This window comes from Doryrhamphus excisus, chromosome 11, assembly GCF_030265055.1.
Source record: "Doryrhamphus excisus isolate RoL2022-K1 chromosome 11, RoL_Dexc_1.0, whole genome shotgun sequence".
Classification (NCBI taxonomy): Eukaryota; Metazoa; Chordata; class Actinopteri; order Syngnathiformes; family Syngnathidae; genus Doryrhamphus; species Doryrhamphus excisus.
The window spans coordinates 20937942-20960860 of NC_080476.1; the positions used below are offsets into that span (position 1 = coordinate 20937942).

At 39.9% G+C, this 22919-nt stretch overlaps 3 protein-coding genes across 3 annotated transcripts; all 3 read right to left on the reverse strand.

The window, feature by feature from the left end:
• Positions 1-1037: 1037 nt before the first annotated feature.
• LOC131138631 (peroxisomal succinyl-coenzyme A thioesterase-like) lies at positions 1038-3757 on the reverse strand. The gene is made up of 11 exons (XM_058087723.1): positions 3432-3757; positions 3151-3364; positions 2983-3082; positions 2702-2892; positions 2473-2642; positions 2262-2381; positions 2115-2197; positions 1933-2026; positions 1783-1863; positions 1559-1700; positions 1038-1339 (listed from the first exon to the last, which is right to left on the reverse strand). The coding sequence occupies exons 2-11, from the start codon at positions 3344-3346 to the stop codon at positions 1233-1235; spliced, it is 1284 nt and encodes a 427-aa protein (XP_057943706.1). The 5' UTR covers positions 3347-3364; positions 3432-3757; the 3' UTR covers positions 1038-1232.
• Positions 3758-3949: 192 nt separating this feature from the next.
• Positions 3950-6929, reverse strand: LOC131138630 (kelch repeat and BTB domain-containing protein 13-like). The gene has a single exon (XM_058087722.1). It carries the CDS (start codon positions 5673-5675, stop codon positions 4257-4259), a length of 1419 nt encoding a protein of 472 aa, XP_057943705.1. The 5' UTR covers positions 5676-6929; the 3' UTR covers positions 3950-4256.
• Positions 6930-7960: 1031 nt separating this feature from the next.
• LOC131138629 (neuroepithelial cell-transforming gene 1 protein-like) lies at positions 7961-13579 on the reverse strand. The gene is made up of 12 exons (XM_058087721.1): positions 13227-13579; positions 12858-12924; positions 12702-12761; positions 10220-10327; positions 9958-10134; positions 9811-9873; positions 9629-9725; positions 9484-9560; positions 9151-9408; positions 8659-8829; positions 8393-8579; positions 7961-8320 (listed from the first exon to the last, which is right to left on the reverse strand). Exons 1-12 carry the CDS (start codon positions 13364-13366, stop codon positions 8109-8111), a joined length of 1617 nt encoding a protein of 538 aa, XP_057943704.1. The 5' UTR covers positions 13367-13579; the 3' UTR covers positions 7961-8108.
• Positions 13580-22919: the final 9340 nt, after the last annotated feature.

Sequence of the window (22919 nt, forward strand, 5' to 3'; positions counted from 1 at the left end):
AATATTAATATAATAGTAGTATTATCATTATTGACAACATTATTATTATTATTATTATTATTATTATGATTATTATTATGTGCTTGTGTCCCTTTTTACAGGAGCATTTTGTGATATTACTACCATTATTATATTAATATTATTAACAACAATATTAATATAATAGTAGTATTATCATTATTGACAACATTATTATTATTATTATGATTATTATTATGTGCTTGTGTCCCTTTTTACAGGAGCATTTTGTGATATTACTACCATTATTATATTAATATTATTAACAACAATATTAATATAATAGTAGTATTATCATTATTGACAACATTATTATTATTATTATGATTATTATTATGTGCTTGTGTCCCTTTTTACAGGAGCATTTTGTGATATTACTACCATTATTATATTAATATTATTAACAACAATATTAATATAATAGTAGTATTATTATCATTATTGACAACATTATTATTATTATTATGATTATTATGATGTGCTTGTGTCCCTTTTTACAGGAGCATTTTGTGATATTACTACCATTATTATATTAATATTATTAACAACAATATTAATATAATAGTAGTATTATCATTATTGACAACATTATTATTATTATTATTATTATGATTATTATTATGTGCTTGTGTCCCTTTTTACAGGAGCATTTTGTGATATTACTACCATTATTATATTAATATTATTAACAACAATATGAATATAATAGTAGTATTATTATCATTATTGACAACATTATTATTATGATTATTATGATTATTATTATGTGCTTGTGTCCCTTTTTACAGGAGCATTTTGTAACAGACCACATGAAATAACGAAACGATGCCAGGTTGTATGTTGAGTTCAAATGAAATATTTGGGAAAAAAACAGGCGTGCCATATTGAAACACTTGGCGAGCCGGATGTGGCCCCCGGGCCGTAGTTTGCCCACCCCTGGGTTAGCATTTTTTTTTGTGGAAATCTGGCAAGTTTACAATTTGGAGCTTCTGGTTATATCTGTCCAATCTAATCTAATAAATAAAAAAAATTAAACTATATTATGAAAGCAGGAAGTGAACAAATGTAACAGTGATTGTAAAAGGAGGGGTAGGATTTAATTTGCTTTGATCTATTTTACACCAAAATCTTATTGCTTGATCCATCTTGATCCAATTCCATGCTTGTCCTCTGCTGCCGTGAGCGGGGTCCCGGGGGCGGCGGGGCGGGGGGGGCTAGTGGTTGGTGTAAAGATTGTGGCGGAAGAAGGCCAGCATCTTCTTCCAGGAGTCTTCCTGAGCGTACGCGTGGGCCACACATTGTCCTCCCCACAAAGCCGTGACTGCAAACAAACATCATGACCACAAAGTTCACCACCGGAAGGGGAGCCTAGGAACACCACAAGGACCAAGTGGTTCTCCGTGGCTTCCTGGAACCCCTCCCATGTCTGAGTGTTTGCCAGACCAGCAAACCGTTGGCCTGCCCCCCATTCCCATAACTCTTGTTCTTTTTTGGCTCCTCAGCCCAAAGTGTCGGGACCGTTTTGTCATGGACAACTTACTCTTCTGCCGGGTGTTGACGGAACGGAAGGTGCTGACTTGAGTGTGCGGCGAGTACGGCGGCTCAATCAGGTGACCGGCGTCAGGGTAAGACAGGATGTTCAGCAGGTGGTCGTTCCCCGCCCGCTCCATCATCTCCTTCATCTGGAGGAGAGAACTTTATTTGCATGACGCGTCCATCAAGCCATCGCCATGGCGTCCAATACAGGACGCGATGCCGACTCACGTCCAGCGCCGACTCAAGGGCGGGCCAGTTCTGATCGTCCTCGCCCACCACCAGCATCAGAGGGCACCGCACACGTCCCACCTGCAGGGAGACACCGTCATGGACGCCGTGAAAGCCAACAGAGAACCGAGCACCAGAAGCAAGACTCACGTCCACTTTGAGGGCGGGGTCACCGGTGATTGGCAGCAAGATCATTTTCATGATAGCCTGGTTCTTGTCATTGATTTGAATCTTGTCTGCGTACCTGATTGGTACACGGAAGACACGCCCACATCAACAACACGCCATCTTTGATGGGACGCCATCAGTCTTCCGGTTTGGGATCATCTTACTGATCAAAGAAAGCCAGGATGTCCTCCTGCTTGGCTCCTATTGGCTGCACGTGACTTCCACTGACGCACACCGCGCAGGTGAGCTGAGACACACCCACACAGTCAGTCAACATGTGGACGGCGGGCCATCAGCGGATCATGTGCTACCTTCACAACGTCCGAATACGCCGCCATCCTGAGGGTGACGGTGCAGCCGAAGGAGAGGCCCAACATGGCGATGCGGCCGGCGAGGACCTGCGGGTGCTGCTGCAGGAACCCAACGGCCTTCTACCCCCACCCCCCCCAACCCCAACACACACAATGTGTTAGCTAGCTAGCTTGAAAACAACAACCGCCAACGAACACAACCTGAAAGTACCTCAATGTACGAGTCGTCCACCATCTTGCCCGTCTCCTGGGTGATTTTAGGGGTCAGGTAGTCGAGAGCTAATGCGGCGAAGCCGTTGGAGGCGAGGAGCGCAGCCCGATACTCCACGAGTTGGCCCGAACCCCCCCACAGGTCCACGATGGCCGGGAACGGTCCGGGTCCTAGCGACACTTTGTATTATTGATCATGTGAACCCTCCACGACGGCTGGTCTGGACTACCTGGGGGCAGGAACAGGGTGGCCGAAAGGTCGTCCTGGGTGACGGGGATCCTGCGGACGCCGGGCGCCATGTACCAGCGCTCCACCACCTGAGAGGCCAGAGCCACCCGGTCCAGGAACCCCTCAGTGCCGTGACCCCGATACACCGAGACGGTGAACACCATGGGGGTCTGCACGTTCATCTTCCTCATCCTGATGAGGAAGATGCAGCAAGCATGTGATGTGATCATGTGATGCGGTCGGTCACAGATCGCTGATCTGCGGTCTCTGCAGCTGGTCTACCTGATTCCAGGTTTGCTGCCTGGAACTGGTCTGAGGCTCCACAGGAGACCCATAGCTTCCACTCCAGAGTACGTCCCCCCAAGGCTGGCATCCTGGGACACTGGAAAGAAAACACAACAAAGTGTCCAAGGTGTGTCTCTTGGATGGGGGGCGGGGGGGGGGGGGTACCTTTAACGGAGCCGCTGGCGTCCGCCACGTAGTGGGCGAACGCCTCCCAGCTGTGTCCGTCCTCGCAGTGGTGGGAGGCGTGGATGGTGAGTTGGACTCCTGGAGGACCGTTCTGGACCACAACCACAAACGTCTCGTCCACCAGTCCTCTGGACGGATGGACCGACAACTTGACCGCATGATGCTTCAGGTCCATTATGTCGTCTTATGTCGGCTTATCAATATGAAAAACAATAACTTTGTAAATAATAGATGTGATCCCAAAGTTAGTCCGGTCTTACCTGCTGCCGGGTGAATCCAGGTGAGGTTCCGTGTGAAGTCCGCTGGCGGTTTTGTCACACATTAAGCAAGTGTCAAAGGTCACTTTGCACAAAGGCGAATGCCTGTCACGTGACTCCATGACACGGCTTACTTTTACACACGAGGGCATAAAAGACATAAAAGTTCATTTCGAAAGCGGTAATTCTTCCATTGTGAAGTCTGACCTGTTTAACAAGTCACCTGACCCGCCCTTTAAACTCTTTAATGAGCGGTTTAATGTCCGCTTTGCTGGTCGCTGCAGTGCTAAGTAGCTAGTATGCTAGCTCTACTTCAGCTTCGGACGAGCGATGGGTCGTTCGCGAACGAGAAGGCTCTTAGACGCGACTCTTCGAAGTGAACAATCTGTCGTCTGTTTGCTTCTTTTAATGAGGATGACCAGCATAAAAAAATGGATGGATGAATGTTTTGTTGATTCATTGTAAAGAGTAGGAAATTTACGAATAATACACGCAATCGGATGTAGAGAACCTGTGTTTTTATCATTTTTAATACATTTGGCTCCATATAAATAATATTTCATCGATTCAAGGAATAAAAGTAATATGACCATTTAGGGACTTGAAAGAGCCGGCTCTTTTTAGAGAGCCGAAAAAAATCATTGTGTTTCCGTCCGTGCGTGGATGCGTTAGCACCACGTGAACACTAGAGGGCAGCAACAATTCATCGGCGACAGGCGCATGCGCATCTCAGCTTGCAGCGAGCACGTGCACGATGAATCAAAAGGCGAAAACATCAAACAAACTTAAAGAGTCCGGTTAAACTTTTATGGTTTGTTTGTGAATGTATCATTTTTGACGCATCGGTATCTGGAGCAGGAACGTCCACACCGATCCACTTCGCGGGAATCCTTTCATCTGGCGTCTGGGTTTCCACGTCTTCCCGCCGACGACGTACTCCAGAGTGGAGCTCCTGTTGAGCGTGAAGACGGAGTCGCCGCGGATGACGGCGGTGAAGAGCGAGCCCCTGCTGTTGGCGAAGTGTCCCGGCAGAGCGCTCCACTGGCCCGTTCCCAGGTTGTAGCAGTCCATCACGCACCTCAGGAAGTCGTCCGACGGGCCGTTCCTCATCACGTAGAGGTCGTCCCGGTGGGCCACCATGCAGTGGCCGTAGCTCTGGCGGCGGATCAGACTGGTGACAAAACGCCACTCGTCCCGAGGCGGGACGTACTCGTAGATCTCCGTGGTTTCCATGGGCCTCCACAAGCACACGAAGATTCTTCCCATGGTTTTGGTGCACGCCGCCCCCGCCGCCGGCCGAGGCAGGTGAGCGGCGAAGCGCCATCGGCCGGACTTGAGTTCTAATATTTCCACCGACGACATCACCGCCCGCTCGTGCTCGCCTCCGATGGCGTACAGGCGGCCATCTTGCCCCACCAGACTCAGGTTGCAGCGCCGCTGCAGCGGACCGGCCAGCTTGGTCCAGCCGTCCTCGGAAACGTCGTAGCAGAAACTGGCATCCACGACGTCCTTGTGGGCGCCGTGGACGCCGCCGACGATGTAGAGCTTGTTGTCCAGGACGGCCACGCCCGCCATGGAGGTGCTGGCCTCCAGGGGAAGATCCGTCAGCGTTTTCCAGCTGTTCCCGCTTTCATCCAGGGAGCACACGGTCCTGGACGCCGCGTGGACGCTTCCGCTCTCGCTGCAGGTCACGTGGGCGCCGACGGCGACCAAAGCGCTCGGGGTCAGCGACTCCACGAAGGAGATCAAGTCGGGCGCCAAGGTTCTTCTGACCTCCACTTCCAGGTCTGAGTACATGTTTCGTATGAACAACGCGGCGGCGTGGTAGAGATCCAAAAGGCCAAAGGTCGCAGCCGTGTGCAACATGAGCAAGCAGTTGTCCGAGTCCACGATGTTGACCAGATGCTTTGTGAGCGGCGCCACCTGCAGGAAGGCGGCGCACTGGATGGCCTCCACGATGTCGTCCGCGTCCAGGCCCGGCGCCTCGCCTCGTAAGACCGCCAAAGCGATGAAGAAGCCTCGAGCGCGCAGAGACTTCAGGTGGATCTCCTGCTGGCGACATTCCCTCATTCCGGAGCGGTACAGCGCACGGAAATAGTCGCAGCTCCGCACCAGGAACGTCTTGTCCTCGGAGAAGGGCGTGTCCTCCACCACCACCGTCAGTCTGGCTGGGAGCGCGGCGGCGGGACAACACGGCCGACTCTCCCTCGACTCCATGCCGCTGATGTGGTCTTCTGACTCCGACATTGAAACGCTCCCACTGTGATTCCAGACGGAAATCCTTTCAGCGGTCGAAAGCGTTCCTTAAATCCTGGACAGGAGCTGGAGAGGAGTCGCTCCGCTCCGACGGGAGACTCCATGTTTTTCAGCGCCTTTAAAATAGAAGCGGCTAAAGATAGGCCGCCACAACTGAGTGGAGTCTCGTTGACGCCAAAGATCAAGGCACGCATGGAGGTCACCGTCACCCCTGTGACCACACCCCCTTCAACACCATGTGACCTGTTGTTATATTTTTACCGCACAGTGTCCTTGGATTTCTGGAAAAGTACTTAGAACCAAAACATCGGCATGCGTGGTGTACTCTAGGCTACGTACTACGCTGTCCGCTTACACTTATATACAAACACTGAGTGCTATTAGGCTAGGTGTTAGCATCCTGACATTAGCATAGCAGCCCTTCAAGTCATTTTCATAGGAGACACATATGTACATATCAACACTTAGCACTATTGTGCTAGGTGTTAGCATGCTAATGTTAGCATTGGTGGCATGCTGACAATAGCATTTTTAGCCATTTTCATACACTATTTTATAGACACTTAGCACTACCATGCTAGCTGTTAGCATGCTAGCAATGCACAGCAGCATTTCTAGTCATTTTCATAGGAGACACATATGTACATATCAACACTTACCACTATTGTGCTAGGTGTTAGCATGCTAATGTTAGCATTGGTGGCATGCTGACAATAGCATTTTTAGCCATTTTCATACACTATTTTATAAACACTTAGCACTATCATGCTAGCTGTTAGTATGCTAACAGTAGCATAGCAGCATTTCTAGTCATTTTCAAAGAGACACATACATATCAACACTTGGCACTATTGTGCTCGGTGTTAGCATGCTAGTGTTAGCATTGGTAGCATGCTGACATTAGCACAGTAGCAGTTTAGCCATTTTCATAGACTATTTTATAAACACTTAGCACTATAATGCTAGGTGTTAGCATGCTAACACTAGCATAGCAGCATTTCTAGTCATTTTCATAGGAGACACATACATATCAACACTTAGCACTATTGGGCTAGGTGTTAGCATGCTAATGTTAGAATTGGTGGCATGCTGACAATAGCATTTGTAGCCATTTTCATACACTATTTTATAAACACTTAGCACTATCATGCTTGCTGTTAGCATGCTAACAGTAGCATAGCAGCATTTCTAGTCATTTTCATAGGAGACACATATATATCAACACTTGGCACTATTGTGCTCGGTGTTAGCATGCTAGCGTTAGCATTGGTAGCATGCTGACATTAGCACAGTAGCAGTTTAGCCATTTTCATAGACTATTTTATAAACACTTAGCACTATCATGCTAGTGTTAGCATGCTAACACTAGCATAGCAGCATTTCTAGTCATTTTCACAGGAGACACATACATATCAACACTTAGCACTATTGGGCTAGGTGTTAGCATGCTAATGTTAGAATTGGTGGCATGCTGACAATAGCATTTTTAGCCATTTTCATACACTATTTTATAAACACTTAGCACTATCGTGCTAGCTGTTAGCATGCTAACAGTAGCATAGCAGCATTTCTAGTCATTTTCAAAGAGACACATACATATCAACACTTGGCACTATTGGGCTAGGTGTTAGCATGCTAATGTTAGAATTGGTGGCATGCTGACAATAGCATTTGTAGCCATTTTCATACACTATTTTATAAACACTTAGCACTATCATGCTAGCTGTTAGCATGCTAACAGTAGCATAGCAGCATTTCTAGTCATTTTCATAGGAGACACATATATATCAACACTTGGCACTATTGTGCTCGGTGTTAGCATGCTAGTGTTAGCATTGGTAGCATGCTGACATTAGCACAGTAGCAGTTTAGCCATTTTCATAGACTATTTTATAAACACTTAGCACTATCATGCTAGGTGTTAGCATGCTAACACTAGCATAGCAGCATTTCTAGTCATTTTCATAGGAGACACATACATATCAACACTTAGCACTATTGGGCTAGGTGTTAGCATGCTAATGTTAGAATTGGTAGCATGCTGGTAGCATGCTATGAATAGCATTTTCATAGCAGCATTTCTAGTCATTTTCATCGACACATACATATCAACAACTATTGTGCTAGGTGTTAGCATGCTACTCTCATTCGCCACGGTTCCAATGCTCGTCTAGGCCTGCGCTACAAATCAATCAAACTGCTGTTTCTTTCTTGAAAGAAGAAATACATGTTTTATTTTTGTCAGAGTTGGTCCTCTTTTAACATCAAATCACTGCTTTTTTTTCCAGAAACGTTTTTTAAAGAATCATTTGCAGAAGGACAAAAGTTGCTGATAAAACAAAGTAAAAGCTAATTCCACAATCATGGACGGAAATCAATATCAAAAGAAAAAAAAGAACCGGGAAGGTTCCCTAACCTTCCCGGTTAGGGAACTCCGTCAGACCTTTCGGAGAGCGTCTGCGGCCTGAGTTGCGGTCCCTGGGGTGCAGGCGGGCAGTTTTCATCTCCAGGTGCGGAGCAGCGGTGGCGAGCGATGGCGGCACGCAGGCAGTTGAGCCACTGCTGCTTGTGGTAGACGTCATTGACGTGCAGCGTGTGGGAAGCATCCGTGGAACGCACACGGAAAATATTCCTAGCTGGAGGGAACAACAACATTTTGGAATCTGGTTTTATGGAAACGGTTTCGAAATAGCCGCCAATGAGCCCACCTTTCTCTCCACTGGTAAAAGCCCCCCGAAAGGAGCCCCCCATGCGAATCTCTCCGTCCTGCAGGTCTTCCAGCTCCAAGTCCCGAACCGGCATGGGCTGCCTGTAGACCTGGAAGCAGCTCCTGTCGTTCCGAGTCACTGGACGTGTCAGAATCAGCAGCTCGGAGAACAGGAACACGTGCAGCCTCTGTGGTGAACGCCATGCGTTACCGTGGCGATGATGATGATGATGATGATGATGACGACACAATGATGGCCGTCCTTACCGAGCCGCTCTTGGTCCTCAGCTCCCCGTGACACAGAAGGTTCTTGCAGTCATGGATCAAAGGGTCCCGCTGCTTTTGGTCCAAGTACTCCAGCTTATCGATGTAGTAGCGGCACTCGGACTCGCCCTTCCTCACGTTGATGTCCGACAGAACCTCCTGGATTATGATCATCTGGATCACAAAAATATCCAAATATTAGATTCATTTATTTCTATTTATTTTATGATGTATTTAAACATATATATATATGGATATATAAAGGAGAAGGAAGGCGATGAGAGGAGAAGGAAGGCGATGAGAAGGAAGGCGATGAGAAGGAAGGTGATGAGAAGGTGATGAGAAGGAAGGCGATGAGAAGGAAGGCGATGAGAAGGAAGGCGATGAGAAGGAAGGCGATGAGAAGGAAGGCGATGAGAAGGAAGGCGATGAGAAGGAAGGCGATGAGAAGGAAGGCGATGAGAAGGAAGGCGATGAGAAGGCGAGCGCTCGTACGGCTCGCCCCAGGGCGGCGAAGTCGGGGTGGTCATCAGGAGTGTGTCGGAGGATCTCTCTGAGCAGCAGCGGGTATTTGACCAGACGCGAGCGCGGGACGTCCAGGAAGCTCCACAGGTCCAACTTCCTGCTGAAGGGCGACTCCAGGCAGCGCTGCAGGAAGTCCTGGACCCGCCGGTCCTGCTTCTTCTGGTCCAGCAGGGCTTTGGCGGCCAGCTGGTTGCTGCAGTAGTTCTTGTAGGCGTTCAGGCCTGGAAGCTGGACACGGCGTCATGTGATGTGGGGGGGGGGGGGGGGTGCCACGTGAGAGAAGGTGCTGCTTTCCATGCTTACCCAGTCCATCACCATCTGGCCTATCTCAGCCACCGTCCCGTCAGAACCCGTCCCCTCCGTTAGCTTCCTCAGAAGATCTACAAGGGACAAGGACTTCCATGAGAATGGAACGTTTTCCTGCACTTTTTCACCCGCGGTTCCTGACCTTCATGCAAGGGGATGTATGCATCCAGGTCTCCAAAGATGTGGGCCAGTTCCTCCTCCGTCATGATGGAGAGCTTGAGCATGGGGTCGTGGTACGCCTGAACAAAGCGGCCAAGATCGTCAACACAACACGGAAAGGCCAATGTACGGTGGCTTTGAACACATCACGGGAAAAAAAACAACCTTTCGTGCAAGTTGGAGATCTTCGATGAGATCCTGCTCTCCTCTGAAGAGCTCATGAATAGCCTGGAGAAGAAGAAAGAGGGGTGGGGGTTGGGGGGGGGGGTGACCTCTCAGACTTAGCTGCTGACCTCGGCGCAAACACGCTACCTCCTGTCTCTTGATCTCCTTGGAGGAGAAGGACCTCTTCTGGTGAACATCCAGCGTCTCGGACCACAAGGTGCTGCTCCTCCGCTTGGTGGGGGTCGGGGCGGCCATCTTGCTGCTGCCGCCGCCGCCTTTGAGGGACGCGCCGGGAGACTTGGAGTCGCTACGCAGCGACATGGACTGCAAATAAACGTCCTCATCAAGTCTCCTTCCGGGTGGGTTGATGGGGGGGGGGGGGGGGGGGGGGGGGGGGGGGGGGCGTTACCTGGATGGTCTGACCGAAACGTCGCACCGCCCCGTTCTTGGAAGGAGACATGAAGTTGACGAGAGAGGACACTCGTGCTAGCGGTCTTCCTCGCTTGGTTGTGGGTTCCTGACAAAATCAAGCCCCCCCCCCCGAAAAAAAATATATCTTCAGTTAAAGGGGAAGTGCACTGTTTTATTATTTTATTATAAATGTTTATTATTATTATTATAAATGTTTATTATTATTATTATAAATGTTTATTATTATTATAATAAATGCTTATTATTATTATTATAAATGTTTATTATTATTATAAATGTTTATTATTATTATTATAAATGTTTATTATTATTATAATAAATGCTTATTATTATTATTATAAATGTTTATTATTATTATTATAAATGTTTATTATTATTATAAATGTTTATTATTATTATTATAAAGGTTTATTATTATTATTATAAAGGTTTATTATTATTATTATAAAGGTTTATTATTATTATTATAAATGTTTATTATTATTATAAATGTTTATTATTATTATAAATGTTTATTATTATTATTATAAATGTGTATTATTATTATTATAAATGTTTATTATTATTATTATAAATGTTTATTATTATTATTATAATTTTTTATTATTATTATAAATGTTTATTATTATTATAAATGTTTATTATTATTACTATAATTTGTTATTATTATTATAAATGTTTATTATTATTATAAATGTTTATTATTATTATTATAAATGTTTATTATTATTATAAATGTTTATTATTATTATTCCCATTCCTAATGTGAAACATGGACAAATACTTTTGTGTGCATGAATAAAGCAAGAAAACGAGTTAATATGTGCTAGCTAACAATGCATGTCATTGTTTACAGTTACCATGGATACAGGAATTGTTATAACCCCCAGGCTTGGAAACGGGTTATTCCCAATGTTTTAGAAACCGGAATATTCACCTTAATGACTAGAATATGCAAAATAATATTCTAGAAAGAAGTATTTTTGACAAAAATACTTCAACAAAACTCTTTTCCCTCCAAAGGAACACTAGTACTTCATTAAAATAATATTACATTGTGTAGATTAGCAAATGTCTTTCGTTATATATAGATATTTTGAAAAAAAATACTGTAAATAATACTTATAATGACTAATTTAATAATAATAAAATTAATAAAATAAAAATAATAATTAATTTTACAATATATATCATAAATAGCTGTATTGTCATAAATATAATATAAAAAATCGCTAAATGAAGTAATAAACAAATATAAGGCATTCAGACTAGGTTGTGTTTATCTGTAGTACCTTACACTGGCCACCGGGTGTCAGTAATGTTACATTGATGAGACAATGGCCACCACAGGAAGTACAATAGTACTCCTGGGTACGAGGAGTATTAATTCTAGATGGCTCTAATAATGTTACAAAGTGTATTTATGTCTCATTTTCTCTTATTATGTCTACTATATTGGGTAATAGTAGTGTAACTCTGACTATAGGGGTGCTATTTCATGTCTAAAGGGCTCTAACAATTTAAACAACTATTTTGAAAGTGGTAGACAGGTTTTCCATGTCTTATTATAGCTACTATATTAGCTAAGAGGAGTGTAAAGGTGACTATAGGGGTGTTATTTCATGTATCTAGGGCTCTAATCATGTTAAAAGGTGGTAAATAGGTTTTCCATATCTTTCGTTCTTTTATTATGTTCACTATATTGAGTAATGTGAGTGTAAAGGTGACTATAGGGGTGCTATTCCATGTCTAGAGGGCTCTAATCATGTTAAAAGATGGTAAATAGGTTTTCCATATCTTTCGTTCTTTTATTATGTTCACTATATTGAGTAATGTGAGTGTAAAGGTGACTATAGGGGTGCTATTCCATGTCTAGAGGGCTCTAATCATGTTAAAAGATGGTAAATAGGTTTTCCATATCTTTCGTTCTTTTATTATGTTCACTATATTGAGTAATGTGAGTGTAAAGGTGACTATAGGGGTGCTATTCCATGTCTAGAGGGCTCTAATCATGTTAAAAGATGGTAAATAGGTTTTCCATATCTTTCGTTCTTTTATTATGTTCACTATATTGAGTAATGTGAGTGTAAAGGTGACTATAGGGGTGCTATTCCATGTCTAGAGGGCTCTAAAATGTTAAAAATGTGTATTTAGAAGGTGGTAAATAAGTTTTTAGGTCTTCCTTTCTATTATGTCGACTATTTTGAATAATAGGAGTGTAAATGTAGTAAACAGGTTTTCTATTTTTTATAACTATGAAGATATTGTATTTATAAATAAAGAATCCTTCTTTAATATTCACTTTTCATAAAAGGGCGTGACCTTTACACTTGTATTAGCCAGTCGACATAAGAGATAGTGGAGAGTGGGATTACTGGAATAACGCGGCTATAATTTGGGAGGAAGGATTTGACTTGTCGACACCGTCAAGGGCAAAGACGAGATGTCTGGACACCCACCTTCAGGTCGAAACTGGACAAGCTGACCGTGTCGTCGTCCTTCTCTTTGCGTTTTCTCTTCTGCCCAACAATGACAACAATTAGTCAGTGAGGGTTATTTCATTATTATTTATTATTATTATTTATTTATTACTATCATCCTCTACATGAGCTCACCATACTGAAGTCCCAAGGTGTCCCTGGAGTGAGAAAGGTGAAGGAGCTGCCTCTCTGCAATGGAGGTCTACAGTAAAAAAAATGTTATTACTGTGAGTTACGGTACAACGTAGTCTGTTTAAAGTCTACTTTTCAATGTGTACATGTATGCAAAATGTATACAAAGGTACTTCAAAAGAAGCAACGCCCAGGCGTTAGTTAGCATGTGATCACATTTTTTTGTAGTTTCCGGACGTACTTGAACGCATCGTTTACCATTCAGCAAACGTGAAAACCGCCATTACCTAAATAGTATTAGTTGTTCGCCTCTATAACCCGGTACATGTTGCGCGTTAATTTATTTTTTTTAATTTAAAGGTGCATACGTACTTTTTGGAGTTATTTCTCCGTAGACTTTGTGGCGACGAAGCTGCACTGATGACACTGATGGTGGACAACCTCGATGACGTCCGACGGAGTTTGGGTTTCTTTCCCAACGTTCCCCCGTTTACTTCCTCGTTTTCTTCCATTTTTCCGGCAGACTTTAGTTTAAAATCGCTCTCGACGACAGATTTGCGGGGCCAATTATGGAATCGATGATGATCGTAAAAGAAATCCACTCGATGACAACAGAGCACATTCACACACACACACAAACACACTACTGCGGAAGTTTGAAAATGGCGGATTGTTGGAAATGGACCAATCAGCAAATAGCTCGAGGCTCGCTGCTAGGAGACAATGAATGTGGGCGGGGTCAAGAAGGAACCCCTTCCGTTGTCATTTATGTGCTTTACTTGTTACCAGACTCGTAATATAGAATAGTTAGAGCATAGAAAACCTGTTTATGACTTTCTAAATCATTAAAAAATATATTATTAGATACATATATACATGAAATGACACCCCTATAGTTACCTCTGCACTCCTATTATTTTTTGTTTACGCCACATTGCAACTCTTACGTCACAGGAAGTTGAGACAAACGCAAGCTAGCGAGCTCGCAAGCTAGCTAGTTAGCGAGCTAATCAGTCGGTTTTATTTCTATTTAATTGATTAACTTCATGCAGTGTTAAAGTAATGCCATATAAGGTAATATCCCGCTGTTTTCGGTCATTACTGCCAACCAGTGGCCATTTATATTTACATTATATTTACATATGTTTGGCCTAATAATAGACTATAGTCTACCACCAAACGGCCATCATTTATTCATTACTTTCTGAAAAACTACAATACGGGCTGTTTTGTTGTCAATGATGGCCTATAATTAAAATAAAAATATGCATATTTAAGCAAACCGTATGTATGTTATTGCCTCAGAGAAGCATTTTCAAGCACAACAATGGCTAAATGAAGTAAAATACAAGGCTATGTTGTGATGTGTAGTATTGTACAATGGTCACTAGGTGTCAGTAAACCTTACACTCACGTGACAACACAAACTCCCCCTTTGCTAACATGTGCCAGTCTGAATTATGTCTTATTGTCTCTTATTATGTTTACTTCCTATTTCAGTCTGCAGGCTTCTAATAATGTTAAAAATGTATTTATAAGGTGATCCTATGAAGGTTTCCTATGCCATATGTCTATTTGATCTGATTATATCTGCTATATTGGGTACATTAGTGCTATATTGATTGTAAAGGTGACTATAGGGGTGTTATTTCAGGTCTAGAGAGCTCTAAAATGTTAAAAATGAGTATTTAGAAGGTGGTAAACGACCTTTTTATGTCTTACTTTCTCTTATGTTTAGTTATGTTTGAGTAAAACTAGTGTCATGTGACTCTAGGGGTGTTATTTCAGGTCTAGAGAGCTCTAAAATGTTAAAAATGTGTATTTAGAAGGTGGTAAACGACCTTTTTATGTCTTACTTTCTCTTATGCTTAGTTATGTTTGAGTAAAATTAGTGTCATGTGACTCTAGGGGTGTTATTTCAGGTCTAGAGAGCTCTAAAATGTTAAAAATGTGTATTTAGAAGGTGGTAAACGACCTTTTTATGTCTTACTTTCTCTTATGTTTAGTTATGTTTGAGTAAAATTAGTGTCATGTGACTCTAGGGGTGTTATTTCAGGTCTAGGGAGCTCTAAAATGTTAAAAATGAGTATTTAGAAGGTGGTAAACAACCTTTTTATGTCTTATTTTCTCTTATGTTTAGTTATGTTTGAGTAAAATTAGTGTCATGTGACTCTAGGGGTGTTATTTCAGGTCTAGAGAGCTCTAAAGTGTTAAAAATGTGTATTTAGAAGGTGGTAAACAACCTTTTTATGTCTTATTTTCTCTTATGTTTAGTTATGTTTGAGTAAAATTAGTGTCATGTGACTCTAGGGGTGTTATTTCAGGTCTAGAGAGCTCTAAAATGTTAAAAATGTGTATTTAGAAGGTGGTAAACGACCTTTTTATGTCTTACTTTCTCTTATGTTTAGTTATGTTTGAGTAAAATTAGTGTCATGTGACTCTAGGGGTGTTATTTCAGGTCTAGAGAGCTCTAAAATGTTAAAAATGAGTATTTAGAAGGTGGTAAACAACCTTTTTATGACTTACTTTTTCTTATGTTTAGTTATCTTTAGTTATGAGTAAAATTAGTGTAATGTGACTATAGGGATGTTATTTCATGTCTAGAGAGCTCTGACAATGTTAAGAACGTGTATTTAGAAGGTGGTAAACAAGTTTTTATTATGTTTACTATGAGTAATAGGAGGGTAAAGGTGACTATAGGGGTGTTATTTCATGTCTTCAGGGCTCAAATTCTGTTAAAAAGTGTATTTAGAAGGTGGTAAATAGGTTTTCCATATATTTCGTTTTTTTATTATGTTCACTATATTGAGTAATACGAGTGTAAAGGTGACTATAGGGGTGTTATTTCAGGTCTAGAGAGCTCTCACAATGTTAAAAACGCGTATTTAGAAGGTGGTAAACAAGTTTTTTATGTCTTACTTTCTCTTATGTCTACTATATTGAGTAATAGCAGTGCAAAGGTGACTATAGGGGTGTTATTTCATGTCTCTAGGGCTCTAATCATGTTAAAAAGTGTATTTAGAAGGTGGTAAATGGGTTTTCCATATCTTTGTTTTTTTATTATGTTCACAATATTGAGTAATATAAGTGTAAAGGTGAATATAGGGGTGTTATGTCATGTCTAGAAAGCTCTAAAATGTTAAAAATGTGTATTTAGAAGGTGGTAAACAAGCTTTTTATGTCTTACTTTCTCTTGTGTTTAGTTATGTTTGAGTAAAAAATTGTGTAATTAGTGTAATGTGACTATAGGGGTGTTATTTCATTTCTTCAGGGCTCTAATTATGTTAAAAAGTTTATTTAGAAGGTGGGAAATAGGTTTTCCATATCTGACTTTCATGATGTTTACTATATTGAGTAATAGGAGTGTAAAGGTGACTATAGGGGTGTTATTTCATGTCTAAAGAGCTCTAATAATGTTAAAAAAAGCTGTAAAAAAAGACCCCACGCACTCAGCCTTTCTCATGTTTAATATTTATTCTTATTTTGACAAAGCAGCATGGATGTTATTGCCTTTTGTCACTTCCCCTCTCGGATGACCTGACTGACCTTCAAAGAGCGATGATGATGATGATGATTCTTCAGCAGCGTCCTTCCTTCATGATCACCTGAGTTGGCTGTCAGTTCCATGATGAATGTGACATGTGACAAGCGGCGTGTAGTCGCAAACACGACCATCCCGTATTTCAAACATGCAACTGTTTCCTGGGCTCCTGTTGCTAGGCGGAAAAAGGACAGGAAGACATCAAGTCAAACAACGCCATTCACAACCCTGACGATGACTTCTTTATTTTTCACTTGCATGTTGGCTCGTACAGCACTTGAACGCATCACTTGAGGAGAACCAGATCTTCTCGGTCATGTTGGGGTGAGGTGTGGTGTGTTCATGGACCGTCCGAGAGAGTCCGCATCCCACAACACTGATTTCATGTGGTGCTAGAGACTGGAGAACAACATCTACGCCGCCAAATGAAATCAGCTTCTGAGTGCAGTCCAGGATGGAAAACATCTTTGCCAGTCTGGTAGCTCTTTATTTATTTATTTTATTTTATTTTGTTTATGATACAGTAAGTTTTGGTGCTTAATTAATTAGCATTGCAATTAGCATTGCATATGCAAAACCCTGTCATAAAAATAATTTGATTTTCATTTGTTCTGGCCATGGCTAAATGGTGCACAGTAACTTTTGTATTGAGTTGTGGAGTCCTATAGAGCAGCTACACACAATAACCAACACATAAAGCTTTCTAGTTCTTCCAGAATCTGCACCTATTTCTTTGGATTTCAATGTTCCTGCAAAAATTAAAAAATGTTTTAATTTATTCCACCTCCTGCCCCGCCTCCAGGGACGTGTCACTCCACTGTGGTTGGCTTAGACCAGGGGTGGGCAAACTTTTTGACTCGCGGGCCGCATTCATTTAACAAAATTGACGGGGGGGGGGGGGGGGGGGGGATTATGTAGTATTTTACACGGTAGTATTTTACACGTAACAGTCCATTTTTACACCTATATTTTTACACATATTTTACATGTAAAAGTGTCATGCAATCTGCTATATGTGCACTTTGAAATCATTTATTTGATGTAAAGTGTGTTTCTCAATGTATTATTATTATTATTATTATTATTATTATTATTATTGTTATTTTTATTAGAATTATTATTATTATTAGTTATAGTAATGTTATTATATTATTATTATTTTGTTAATAATAATAATATTACTACCATTATTATATTAATATTATTAACAACAATATTCATATAATAGTAGTATTATTATCATTATTGACATTATTATTATTATTATTATTATTATTATTGTTATTTTTATTAGAATTATTATTATTATTAGTTATAGTAATGTTATTATATTATTATTATTTTGTTAATAATAATAATATTACTACCATTATTATATTAATATTATTAACAACAATATTCATATAATAGTAGTATTATTATCATTTTTGACATTATTATTATTATTATTATTATTATTATTATTATTATTATTGTTATTTTTATTAGAATTATTATTATTATTAGTTATAGTAATGTTATTATATTATTATTATTTTGTTAATAATAATAATATTACTACCATTATTATATTAAGATTATTAACAACAATATTCATATAATAATAGTATTATTATCATTATTGACAACATTATTATTATTATTATTATTAGTATTATTATTAGTATTATTATTATTATTATTGTGCTTGTGCTCCTTTGCATGCATCCTTTGCATGCATTTTGTAAACAACAGACCACATCAAATAAGGAAATTGATAAAGCAGCTACCTCAACCATCAAAAAGTTGGTCCAAGCCATGATGCCAGGTTGCATGTTGAGTTTAAATGAAATACTTTGGAAAAAACAGGCGGGCCATATTGAAACACTTGGCGGGCCGGATGTGGCCCCCGGGCCGTAGTTTGCCCACCCCTGGCTTAGAAGGACGTCTGGTTTGCGCCGCGAGCTTTGAACGCTATAGAAGTTGATAATAATCGGATCTTTTAAAAATGTCGGCTATTAGCATCCAGCTACATGTGTCGGATTCCGAATCCGATCGGAAGTCGAAACCGGACAGTCCAAAGTTACTTCGAGACGTCTCTTAACGGTAAGTAGCATTTAGCATTTTAGCGTTTTCTACAGCACGGGTAACGTCTAATGTGGCCACTAATTGTGATGGGAAACGGCTATTAGCAACCCCTCTCCCTGTAGGCAAGCGTTATCGCGCCCATATAAGGAAGTCCGCTCCTCTGTGACATCACAACGGGACACTTTTACCGCAACCTTCTGAAACAGAGCGTTTTGAGCCATCCCAAACTTCTTTCAAGGGCTCACTTCCAAATACGAAAACGTCATTATGTGAAACTTTGGCGTGGTTTAACACCAGAATACTACATTAGAAGTACATTTAAAGGTCAGGAAAGTGGAAAAAAGTATAATACGTCCACTTTTAGTGTGTTTGGCTGTACTGTAGCTTTTTTGTATCCTTGTTAACATATATTATGTCCTGTCGTTGTACATTCTTTCTTCTGTAATGGCGTCTCTTCAGAGTCCCACTGCTAGCAAAAACATGCATGTTAAGTTAATTGGTGACTCCAAACTCTAAACTCCCATCACGTTGTCCTTGTGAGACCATTGATGCTGGTGTGCGGTAAAACACGATGCGTTCAGGTGCATACAGTGCGCGGAAGATATCCACTACAGTCATCAGCCCTTCAAGGACAATTCCTCCATTCAGCTCAGGCACAGAAGTGAACCTGAACAATAACAAATGTTATATAGTCGCTAAAATACTCGCTAAATGTCCTGCAAAAAAGGTCAGTAAGGATAATTCATAATGGCGCCTACAGAGAACATACTAACTCCTTATTTGTAAAATGACAAATACTTCAACTTGCTGATATAGTTCATGTTCAAACAGCTAAAATAATGCATAAGGCTAAAAATAAGCAATTAGCTAAAAATGTCATCCAATACTTCTCTACAAGAGAGGAGAAATATGATCTCAGGGAAGAAGTACATTTGAAACACTTCTATGCTAGGACTACGTTATGCTAGCCATAGCATTTCAGGATGTGGAATCAAACTATGGGATGGATTGAGTAAGGAAGTCAAACAATGCACAACGATGAGCCAATAAAATAAAATAAAATAAAATAAAATAAAATAAAATAAAATAAAATAAAATAAAATAAAATAAAATAAAATAAAATAAAATAAAATAAAATAAAATAAAATAAAATAAAATAAAATAAAATAAAATAAAATAAAATAAAATAAAATAAAATAAAATAAAATAAAATAAAATAAAATAAAATAAAATAAAATAAAATAAAATAAAATAAAATAAAATAAAATAAAATAAAATAAAATAAAATAAAATAAAATAAAATAAAATAAAATAAAATAAAATAAAATAAAATAAAATAAAATAAAATAAAATAAAATAAAATAAAATAAAATAAAATAAAATAAAATAAAATAAAATAAAATAAAATAAAATAAAATAAAATAAAATAAAATAAAATAAAATAAAATAAAATAAAATAAAATAAAATAAAATAAAATAAAATAAAATAAAATAAAATAAAATAAAATAAAATAAAATAAAATAAAATAAAATAAAATAAAATAAAATAAAATAAAATAAAATAAAATAAAATAAAATAAAATAAAATAAAATAAAATAAAATAAAATAAAATAAAATAAAATAAAATAAAACAAAACAAAACAAAACAAAACAAAACAAAACAAAACAAAACTAAACTAAACTAAACTAAACTAAACTAAACTAAACTAAACTAAACTAAACTAAACTAAACTAAACTAAACTAAACTAAACTAAACTAAACTAAACTAAATAAAATTAAATTAAAGAAAATTAAATTAAATTAAATTAAAGAAAATTAAATTAAATTAAATTAAATTAAATAGGAAAGCAGGAAGTGAACAAATGTAACAGTTACTGATTGTAAAACTGCTATATAAATCACTATATTGACACTTACTATGGTACCCATTATGGCATTGGATGCTCATATCAGGTTTGAATCCGTGAATACGTGCAAGCAAGCAGGCCAAAAAGAAAGAGAGCTCGTAATCTCCAAGTCTTTGAGGAGTTCAACCTCAAGCAGATCTGACATCTCCCTTCCTGGAAGTGCAGATGAGAGAATTTGATCTTAGGTATGAGTGCAACCTTTCTAAGAATGACTCACAGATGATTGATGTCCTGAGAGAAAGACCAGCCGACCTGGCATGAAGATGGCACATGAGAAGAAAAGACCTGGTGGTCTTTGTGTGATGATGAAACTCATGCATTACTTTTACTCCAAGTCACCACCAGGGGCGCACTTTTACAAATGTCATTTTAAAAATGAATGAAACCCGGTTAAAGATCCTCTGAAGGCCCTACTGTGAAAAAAAACAAGTAGTCAAAGATCCTCTATATTCCTCTACAAAAAAAGCTATTCAAAGATTGTTTATGTGACAGGAGCGCTCTGCTGTTTTTACAGATATACTGCAAGAAAAAAAATGCACTAGCCAAAGATCATCTATTAGACAGAGGAGCACTCTGCTATTTTTAAGGACCTACTGCAAAAAAACAATTCTGCTATAATAGGAACATTCTGCAAAAAAAAAAAAAAAAAGCTAGTCAAAGATTCTGTATTTGACAGAGTAGTTGTCCGCAGTTTTCAAGGGTATGGATAAAGTGCAACTAATCAAAGATTGTTTACGTCACAGGAGCGCTCTGTTGTCTTTACTGCAAGAAAAAAAAGCCCTAGCCAAAGATCATTTATAGGACAGAGGAGCACTCCGCTGCTTTTAAGGACCTACTGCAAAAAACAACAACAGCCAAAAAAAAACTATTCTGCTATTTTTAGGGACATTCTGAACAAAAACAAAAAGTCAAAGATTCTGTATTTGACAAAGTAGTTGTCCGCAGTTTTTCAAGATATGGTCAAAGATCCTCTATGTGACATAAAAGTGATCTGCTGTTTTTAAGGACCTACTGCAAAAAAACAACAGCCAAAAAAAACAATTCTGCTATTTTTAGGGACATTCTGGAAAAAAAAAGCTAGTCAAAGATTCTGTATTTGAGAGAGTAGTTGTCCGCAGTTTTTCAGGATATGGTCAAAGATCCTCTATGTGACATAGAAGTGCGCTGCTGCTTTTAAAAACTTACTGAAAAAAAAAAACAAAACTCAAACTGTGAGCAAGTCAAAGATCGTTTCATCTGCAGGACAGAGGAGCACTCTGCTGTTTTTAAGGACCTACTGCAAAAAAACAACAACAGCCAAAAAAACAATTCTGCTATTTTTACGGACATTGTGGAAAAAAAAAGCGAGTCAAAGATTCTGTGTTTGACAATACTGCGACAATGCTGGTCAAAGATCCTCTATAGTACGACAGTGTGCTATTTTTGAGAACCTATAGCAAGAGCGCTCGTCAAAGATCCGAAGTATGACGATTGTGCTTTGCTGTTTTTGGGCTAACCGTATACAGAAAATGCTTATCAAAGATCCTCTCTATGACAGGAGTGAACCTGCGTTGTGTAGCCTCCACCATCACTTCATGGAACTTCTGGATCGATTCCATCTTGTCTGTCGGGTCCACATACCGTTTGTCCCGTGTCGGTTTGGTGGTCTCGGAGGGGTCCGAACGCCATGCCCTGTGGAACCCCTGCCCACATGAAGAGGACAGAACTGGAGATGAAACGGACAAACACTCACCACCTGAAGGTCAGGTCCCACGTCGGAAGTCCAAATGAACGCAGAGGCCACCTCTTGCTCATCTTGTGTGCGTGACGGCAAGGGGAGGGGAGGGCAGGGGAGGGGTGGGGGGGCGTGGTACCGCCCCCTTTTACCTCCCTCTTTCCTTCATCTTTACGTCACCGGTGCGAGTGTGCATCTGTCACTCCGCCTGTGAGTCAACACCCACTTTCCCTTTCGCTCCACACCAACTTCTCCTTCTATGTCCTTGCATGTTAGCATAAAAATATGCTATATTTATATGCATGCTGAATCATCAATGTGGGAGATCTATGGATTGTGATATTAATAATCATAATAATAATAATAATATTTTGGACTTACAATGTATGACTTTGATACTTCAAAACATTTTGAAGAAAGACATAAACATTTGTGGGCATCTACCGTGTTGTTAAATTAACAATAATAACAATAATAATAATAATATGAAGAAGGAGAATGTAGACACACATTTTTGTGGAAAAAATTGATATAAACAAATATTTTTGGATTAAAAAAATCCAAACATCCATCCTCTATCCAAAGATCATCTATAGGACAGGGGAGCGCTCCACCTACTGCAAAAAAAAACAACAACCAAAAAAAACAAAACAATTGCTATTTTAGGGACATTCTGAAAAAAAAGCTAGTCAAAGATTCTGTATTTGACAGAGAAGTTGTCCGCAGTTTTTCAGGATATGGTCAAAGATCCTCTATGTGACATAGAAGTGTTCTGCTGCTTTTAAAAACTTGCTGAAAAAAAAAAAAACTCAAAATGTGAGCTAGTCAAAGATA

Excerpts from the sequence above, each read along its gene's own strand:
- LOC131138629 (XM_058087721.1), bottom strand. The coding sequence starts at position 13,366 with ATGGAAGAAAACGAGGAAGTAAACGGGGGAACGTTGGGAAAGAAACCC. Across the intron at positions 12,762-12,857 it reads CACCTTGGGACTTCAGTATG|AAGAGAAAACGCAAAGAGAA; the intron begins GTGAGCTCATGT and ends ATTGTTGGGCAG. Across the intron at positions 9,874-9,957 it reads AGGAGATCAAGAGACAGGAG|GCTATTCATGAGCTCTTCAG; the intron begins GTAGCGTGTTTG and ends CTTCTTCTCCAG.
- LOC131138631 (XM_058087723.1), bottom strand. The coding sequence starts at position 3,346 with ATGGACCTGAAGCATCATGCGGTCAAGTTGTCGGTCCATCCGTCCAGA. Across the intron at positions 2,643-2,701 it reads CACCCTGTTCCTGCCCCCAG|GACCCGGACCGTTCCCGGCC; the intron begins GTAGTCCAGACC and ends AAGTGTCGCTAG. Across the intron at positions 2,198-2,261 it reads CGTATTCGGACGTTGTGAAG|CTCACCTGCGCGGTGTGCGT; the intron begins GTAGCACATGAT and ends GGTGTGTCTCAG.
- LOC131138630 (XM_058087722.1), bottom strand. The coding sequence starts at position 5,675 with ATGTCGGAGTCAGAAGACCACATCAGCGGCATGGAGTCGAGGGAGAGT.